The sequence below is a fragment of the Onthophagus taurus genome, chromosome 1, assembly GCF_036711975.1.
Source record: "Onthophagus taurus isolate NC chromosome 1, IU_Otau_3.0, whole genome shotgun sequence".
Lineage (NCBI taxonomy): Eukaryota > Metazoa > Arthropoda > Insecta > Coleoptera > Scarabaeidae > Onthophagus > Onthophagus taurus.
Genome location: NC_091966.1, coordinates 23,526,691 through 23,535,531, shown reverse-complemented (window position 1 = coordinate 23,535,531; position 8,841 = coordinate 23,526,691). Strand labels below are relative to the sequence as shown.

The following is an 8,841-nucleotide window of genomic DNA, read 5'->3' as shown; positions in this document are numbered from 1 at the left end:
CTTTTAAAAAATATAAGGTAAACTACCTGTGTCTGGTAAAATGATGCGACGAAACGAAATTTGAATAAATGAGTGAAATTCGTAATATGTGTATAGATTTTTATGTATATAAACCTAATACTGGGATGAGCATAAAAAACCGAACCAACATTGTAATTAATTAAATTATCTTTAAATATAGAGTTTGTTCTAATATAGTTAAAGATGTTTCTGCGTACAACCATATTTTCGTGTCCTGGAAGAGAAATATGGTTGCGCTCTATATCCCAACTGTGATTAGAACAAATCTCATATTTAAAATAACTTTACAAAGTGAATTCATTTCTTCATACTCACCTCAGCATATACACAAATGTATAATTCTATTGGCTGCGTATACAAATACACACAAAAATCGGATTAGTATAAAAAGTCTTTGGTAATAGACAAAATTTATAGTGGTTAGAGCCAAGATGGTCTGTTCATCGCGTCGTACGGTTGTCGCATACTTAATGTTGGATGGTAACCAGCCGGATACGCACTGGGCGCCCCCAAAAGACCTTGATGAAGCATTCCCGATTGGAAATACTGTTGGTACAATTGCGAACTTGGATCCATTAACGGTGCTTGATGTGGTGACATAAAAGCGCCGCCCAAAGGGTAACTGGGTGGTCGTGGTTGTGGCGCCCCAATAAAAGGGTATGTTGGCGGCGCTTGACCTGGGGTTGGCTGGTGTGTTGTTCGAACCGGTTTTTCGGCCGTATCTGGCGTGGTCCGGTGGTGTGTAGCTGCGGCCGCGTGGGCCATGTAATAATTCGGCGCTGTCCGAAACTCGTCCAGGTACGTAGGGAAGGCATCCTTATCGGAGTAAATGGTGGAACCTAATCCTAAACTTGTTGGTGATGGACCAAAATTGAATGCGCTACCGGGAACGACACTGGTGGTCTTCAATGATATTGCACTAGGTTCGAGCGAAGAATTTTTCAGGCCAGCGTATGACTGGAAGCCCTGGTGGTTCTGTGTGCTACTTGTTGGATTTGATACACCATCTGATATACCACTTGGTGGAGTAGCTGAAAAACAGTTTTATTTCAACTTTTATACAAGGTATAAAATATTTTATTTTTTATCATTATTCTTAGTAATCGAAAAATCTGAACAATAGAATAAATATTTGCTAAGAATTAATGCATTTTTCTGATTTTTTATATTATATAACAATGCTAACAGTAAAGGACGGAAAATTTTGTTGGTTGTTAGTGAGGATGACAATATGGCAGGAAAGTATAGACACCAGCTGTAGTTGTTGGAGTTTATTTTACTAACATGTTTATACCAACTTAAGTGGAATTAAATCAACAAACTGTGAATTCAGAAAAATCGCAGGACATGCAATAAATCCTACTTTGAAGAGTGTAATATCAGCTTCAATTTCCAACATCATATCAGTAGAATATATACTTGGAGATCGCCTGACTGACTAAGTTTTTATCAAGAGTAGTTGAAAAAACTATACTAAAGACATAAAGACCTACCCTGGCTTGGACTTTGGAAGTGACCATAATGCTTTAGTCGCAAAACGTGACTCAAACTAAACAACAACTGCCTCCTACCAAATGCCAACCCGAAGTATAATGATAAAAACGCAGCTTTTCAATGTGCAGTTGGAGATAATCTTGATCGCAAGAAAGAATCACCCAAATAAACTCTGACCAACTTTGGAAAGACATGAAACACGCTATTGAGCTCGCTGCCGCATGTGTAAATCCTGACCAACCAGAGAAACAATGGATAACGCAAGAAAACAAATTAAAAGTCAATAGACACTGAGTAAAAACATTAACAAAAAGCTTAGGATTGGCACACATTGCTTCAATATGCGAGAAAATAGAAGAACATGCACACCAAAACCAATCACGGGATCTGTTTCAAGAAGTCAAGATGCTCTCAAAAACATTTAAACCCTATTACCTTCCAATTAAAAATTATACCGGTGTCAGACTGAAAATCGGAATGTAAATGACAGAGTTACAGCTTGGGGCGTTTTTTATCTGACACCCTGTATATGCATATGAATGCAGTAACTATAGAATTATTGCTGTAATAAATCACGCAAGCAAAATTATTACTGTAGTTCATACAGAAAAGGTTGAAAACCTTTTCTCCAATATACAGTACCGCTCGAAAGTATATGATAATTCGGTTTTTCCCATATAACTTTTTTGAAACTTTATGAAAGCAGACCATTTTTTTTACCATAGTTTTTGCAATGTATTTCACATGACATAGACTTGTGTAGAAGAATCCGTTTGAACTTTGAGTTATTAAAAAATAATTTATATTCAAATACGAAAATACGCTATAAAGCGATGTCAACAAAAATAAATCATAACTCAAGAAATATCAACATAACAATCGTGAACGGCAATCAGCCATGTAGAGCAACCTAGTACTTGATTGGGTAACTAATCCTATTGATCACAGCCTGACATCTGGGCATGGAATCGATCAATGCATCGATAGTGGACTGGTCGATCTTCACCCACTTCGCCTGCAGCTGATGGAGCTTTTCGTCGGCGTAAGTGGCCCGAATACCTGTCAACTTGTGTCAAAGAGTGTCCCACAGTGGTTCGAAGATGTTGAGATCCGGGCTCTGGCTGTACCAGTCTATTAACCCCACTCGACGCTGCGCGATCCTGTTGGACTTTTCTGGATGTGTGCTTGGGACCATTCTCTTGCTGAAACAGCCAACACCGACCCATGTTTCTGCGTGGCCAGGGTCATCTTGCAGACAGTCCCTGTACTTCTGGCGGTCCATGCTGCCCGTAATTCGAACCAGAGGGCCGGTGATAGCAGCGCTGAAGCACCCCCACACCATGACGGAACCATTGACATGCTTCATCGTGGGAAGCAGGTACTTGGGATCGAAGCGAGTGCCCGTAGGATGACGTATGTACGATATGCCATCAGTTCCGAATAGCAGGAACTTGCTCTCGTCGCTCCACAGGGACGTTCTCCCACTGCTGCCGGGTGCAGTTGAGGGGCGCCTTCGCCTACTCCACGCGCACCTTCCTGTACTTAGCTGAAACGAGTGGTTTCTTTGCCGGACGTCGACCAATGAGTCCTGCATCCTTCAGCCTCCTCTTGACCATCGATGTAGACGGTTGGCGCTGCACAGAACTGCACAATTTTCTCCCAATGTCCACCGTCGTGAGCCGTGTGTTCGCTCTGCATAGCATCACGCCTTTCCTGTCTTCCAGCCGGGTGGTGATTTGAGGTCTATCATTTTAGTTTCTTCGTCACGAAGTAGCCAAGTGTCCTCCACGTCTTCAATACCGATGAAATCTGCATGGTGAGCTGCATCTGTGTGCATGCTTGTCGAGCACCCTATATGATGGCCTTCTGCGTCAATTCCGACAAATCTCGAACTTCTTTCTTTTTACTCATTCTTAAGAATAATATTTCATAACTTTCAGAAAATATCACGTGAAAATAACGCAAAACAAAAAATTAAAATAAAAGTTATTTCTAGGCTTGACATCGATTTTCAAAAGAAATTTGTCACTCCTCCATGCTTTGGCATATATTGTGTCCTCTGGAATATAATATAATTGTATTCACTCGTTATGCATTGCCTGATAATTGTGTGAAAATTCGTCCAGTATTAGAAAAGTTATGTGAGAAAAACCAAATTATCATATATTTCTGAGCGGTACTGTACCCCCACCCAAAACAAGCAGGCTTTGTGTCGGGATGAGACGGAAGAGATATCCCAGCGAACTGGAATAAACTTTGGCATATTTAAAAAAAAATGAGGGTTCCCGACCATCTGACCTATTTTATCAAACAGCTATATGACAACAACCTAGCTCTAATAAAAATAGGAAACGAATACTCAGGGTACTTTAGAGCAGGAAACAGCGTAGTACAATATCTATCCAGAATAGATGAGGAAAGCGCTAGTAAATTGGAAGAGTTGAAACAGATTTCGAACATTCGATACGCAGATGATGCTGTCGCAACGGCTAAAGTTGAGCAAGAAATGTCCGAACTCTTACAACGAATCGAGCAAGTATGCCTGGAGGTCGGACTGCGACTGAATAGATTTGAATGTCACTTGCTGATTATAGACCGCGGCTATAGTATCTTGAGCATTGCAGCTAATCCGTGACATAGGGGTTAAAGAATGAGATCATCTATCTGAGCACGAAAATAACAAATATAACAGAAATAAATATAAGAATCGGAATGGCAAAGGAGGCTTTGGGTAGACTGGTTAAAATCTGGAAAAACCACCATATCCGCCAAGAAATTAAAACAAAACTTCTGAAATATTTAGTGTTTCCTATTGCAATATATGCCTGACTCATGGACCATAAATGCTGCATGCCAAAGAAGAATTAAAGCTTTTGAAATAATATGTTGATTGAAATGATATAATGACTGCATATTGCAGTAATGCATCCATTCTAGGAGAACGCATCCAAAATTCTTTAGTCATACAATACCAAAGGACGGCATGGTGCAATGATACAAGGGAAGCTTGATGGCCAAAAATCAAGAGGCAGGTACCGGTGAGGTATATAGACCTAGTAAAGAATCTGGCACAGATATTTTCGGTTTTCCAAGTGATGCGTACTGTAGAAAACCAGATCACCACACAACCTTATGCAACTAAATTGGTAAAATTTATGAGTATGTAATATAATCGTTGTTTTATTTAACAATATGAGAACATAAGATATGAGAAATATCTGTATGCGATAGAGAAGAAAATTCTCTGCTGTTTGTAGCACATTAGATCCTCTGTACATGTGATTACCAAATCTAATAGCCTCAATTCATCTGATTTCTTTTACCTGCAAATATAATTTTTTAATCAAAAACTAGTTAACAAGTTTTTGATGAATGATGTGCTAGAACGCTAATCACAATTCTCAACACACTTTGTAGTACAAACAGCAAACAATTTTCTTCTCTATCGCATTCATATAGCACAAAAACGTGTCTGACAATGCATCTTATATGTTTGAATTTTGCCTTATTTATTGACTAAAACTTACCTGTTTTAGGTGTCTTTCTCTTTTTGGTTTTCTTTTCTTGAAGCGCAACCGTAGTTGCCTGCTTTTCTTGACTCATCATATTAACAGTTTGCATCTCGGCCATTTGCCTACTATAAATCGGATTCGATGCTTGCATAGTACTATATGGTATCGTAATATTTGGCTGGCTAAACATCGGCAACGTAGAAGCTGTCGTCGATATCGTTGGTTTGCCCAGCATATGAGATCCTGCGATATTTTTATCACTATAAAATGTTTGTCCAGACGATTGCAACCCTAACATTCTATCTTCCCCTGGATATCTACCATCAACAATTTGTGTTAAGTTACTCAAATTCCGTAAACCTAATGCTTGATCAATATCTATTGTTGACGAATTATAATTTGGCCTTGGTATCGACATTTCCGTCTGTTTGTAACCACTCGTTACATCGAGAGGTTGAGATAATCTTGACGTATTATCAGCAGTTGACCGAACGGGTTGTAAAATATTCGACCTGTTCATGTTTTGTACTCCTATTTGAGAATTTTGAGGATTCATTTGTTTATAGCCCATATTTAACAGGTCCGGTTCGTTATATCTTAACGAGAGATTTTGATTCGTAGGCGGATTGTTTTGCGGAATATTTTCAGTTGATCTTTGATAATTTACGTCATTTCGTGGATTATATGTTGATCTTTGGTAACCAACATCTGGTTCAACATACCCCATATTAGTAAATTTGGTCATATCAATGGATCTATCACTTTCTATACTACGTGTTGATGGAATGGTTAGGCCATAATTCATTTCAGTGTTATAATTGTAAGGAGACGAGGTGGCGTTATATGTATTTCTTTGAGAACTATTTGAATCACTACTTTCTGTTATATCTATGCTTGGAATATTGTCGTTTTGCATCGTTTCTGGTGCAACGTTTTGATATTTTGTCATTTCATTCACGGGGCTCACACTATGAACTGGAGAATTACTTGTATTACTAGAATCTACTAATACATTTACATCCTGTCTCTGGCTGTTGTAATCATTTTGCATTCCTTCAAACGCCCTCTTTTTTACAGGGCACGCCACTGGTTGTTTTTCTAGTGTAATTTTGTCGGGAGTTGGTGATATGTGAGGTGACACGGGTCCCGGGGAGTTTTGCTGAGATAAAGGAGGAGCTGGAGAATTTTGTTGAGATACTGGAGAAGGCAATTGGGAATTGACGGGAGACGAGTAATTCGGTAACACTTTTTGATACTGGTCTGTTAAAGGCTTACTGGTATCGAAATAAGATGGATTAGGTTCGATGTTATGTGGTGGTGTTGGATTTGATGAAGAATAATTTGGCGTATGGGAATAATATGACGGATTTCCATATGAATAAGAAGAATTCTGCGTTGGAGGTGTGTAAATGTGTTCTGAATATTGCGGATATGGAGATTGAGGATTATCACGTGGACTGCAAGATTTATCAGGACTACTTTTAGTTGAAACTGTATCTTGATAAAAACCAACCCTCATTTGGCCATTAAATGCCGGATACGTTTTTGGAGACATATCTGGTCTTGGTGAAACCATAATTGGCGATGCCCCAGATGGTGATTTATGTAATGGAGAAGGATATGGGGCGGGATAAGCTCCTAAGCGTTCGTCAATACCCACTCTTGGTGAATCCATATCTTGAGAAAAGGAAGATCTTTCTGACATACTACTTCCAGTACTTATTCTACGCTGTCTAGTAGTAGGTTGACCATAAGTCATTAAAGGACTATCAGGTGTAGGAGATGGATCACCCAATGGAACAGCTTTCTTCTCTTCATTTTTATTTTCTTTATCATCCGATTTATTATCATTTTCTTTCCCATCCGCTTTATTATCAGTCTTCTTTTGCGCAGGTTGCACTTTTGGTGCACCAAACGCTTTAAACCAGGCACTTAAATTTGGAGTAGCTTTACCAGGACTGTTCCCAACTTTTTCTTTTTCAACCTTTTCTGTAACTGGTTTCACTTCATTCTCTTTAGACTCAGTGTTCTCTTTAACATCTTCCGCTTTCAATTCCGGTGCATCATCTTTCTTAGCATCATCAACAAATTGGTGTTTTCCAAAACTATCTAATACTGATCCCAAACTTAATTTTGGTGCACTATCGTCGGTTTTAACAATCAACGAATTTTTGGTATCCTTCAACGTCTTGGATAATGGTCCCAATGGAAATATTTCATCTGGCTTATTAGTACTTTGAATATTCGAAATAAGATTACCTTTGCTTTTGCCAGGTTGTAACCTGTCAATGGTTCTTTGTACCTCCCTTCTACGAAACAATTTCGATGGATCTCGAAACGGTTTCTTTTTTATTTCTTTTGACGAATCTTTTTTCGTTAACACTTTTTCTGGTTTCTTTTTAATGTCATCCACTTTCATATCGAAATCATCCAAACTGGAGAAATGTGATGGCGAATTACTGGCAGAACTAAATTCAAACTTTGGTGTGTCATCAAGCCACTTATTTATATCTTTAAGCGTTTGCTCTGTGGCTAAAGTTAAAGCTTCAATCGCAGCGGCATTTTTGGCATTATTTTTATCAACTTTCTTCTCGGATTGTATACTTTCCGCGGTACTTGCTCCATCATCAACCTCTACTTCGTGCTTTTTCTTCGATTTATTATCGGACGACTTTGATTTTATTTTATTTTCAGCAACATCCAATGAAAATTCTTTTTCTTTAAGTTCCAATTCGCGTTTCTCCCTTTCTTTCATTTTGGCTAATTCACTTTTGGCTTTTAATTTTTCAATAGTTTCTCGCAACTTATTGTGTTTATCAATGTGTTTTGGAGGAGATTGTGATCGATCACTAAATTTCGGTAAATCCTCTTTCTTATCTTTATAGACTTCTTTCCACTTGTCATGTTTTGCTTTCAATTTGTTACTATTTTCATTATCACTTGATGCTTTTGATTTATCCTTTCTTTTTGGGGAGAATGTGTAATCATCTGGTGAAGATGGTGGCCATGAAGGGGGCGGAGATGAACTGCTCCATCTATCTGGACTTAGAGAAGGGCTACGGCTTTTTAATCGTTCCGGACTGGGAGACAAGAATTTTGAAGTTATCTTATTTTTATGCTTTTGGTTCTTTTTCTTCTTGTCATCATGTTTTAACAGATTTTTTGATTTTTTATCTTCTAATTTAGGTTTCTTTTCGATTTGCTTCGCCAGTTTTAAATCTCTTGTATCTTTTAAGTCTTTACTTCTGTGTTTATCAGATTTAATTTTATTTTGTTTTTCAATCGATTTTATATGTCCCTCTTTATGTTTTGCGTCTTTCAAAGATTTTTCTGTATCTTTTTGTTTCTTTTCAAGTTTATTGGAATTTTTTATCAATGACTTCTCTTTTGATTTAACAACCCTTTCTTCGTCATCGCTTGATTTACGTTTAATTTTATCTTTCTTTTCCTTTTTACTTTGCTTTTTAATATGTTCATGTTCTTGCAACTTTTCCTTCTTACGCTCAGTTTTCTCAAAGACGTCATCTTTCTCAATCTCTTCTGAAGAATTATTTGAATGCGATCTACTTCTCTTTTTTGGTGGCTTTAAGGTCGTCGTAGATTTTATTTTGGACAGCGACATGGAACTTATCTTCTTTTTTTTATGCCCTTTACTATCTTTATTCATATCTGGATATTCCACTGCTATTTCTTCATCACTCGTTACCTCATCCAGATATCGTTCGGTTGCTCTTTCAAACACTTGTTGGAGATTATCTACCATTTCGGTATATTCTAAGAACAAAAAATCGATTATGACAAAATTGATTTCAAG

The 8,841-nt window shown here is 37.9% G+C and overlaps 1 protein-coding gene across 4 annotated transcripts in view; it reads right to left on the bottom strand.

The window, feature by feature from the left end:
• Positions 1 to 353: 353 nt before the first annotated feature.
• LOC111427538 (titin homolog) overlaps positions 354 to 8,841 on the bottom strand; it is a 31,092-nt gene continuing 22,604 nt past the window's right edge. For all 4 annotated transcript variants that reach the window (XM_023063889.2, XM_023063129.2, XM_023064364.2 and 1 more), the window contains exons 7-8: positions 5,043 to 8,801; positions 354 to 1,052 (exon numbers count right to left, since the gene is read on the bottom strand). In XM_023063889.2, the coding sequence (XP_022919657.2) occupies positions 442 to 1,052; positions 5,043 to 8,801 (4,370 nt within the window). In that variant the 3' untranslated portion in view covers positions 354 to 441. The remainder of the gene's footprint in view (positions 1,053 to 5,042; positions 8,802 to 8,841) is intronic.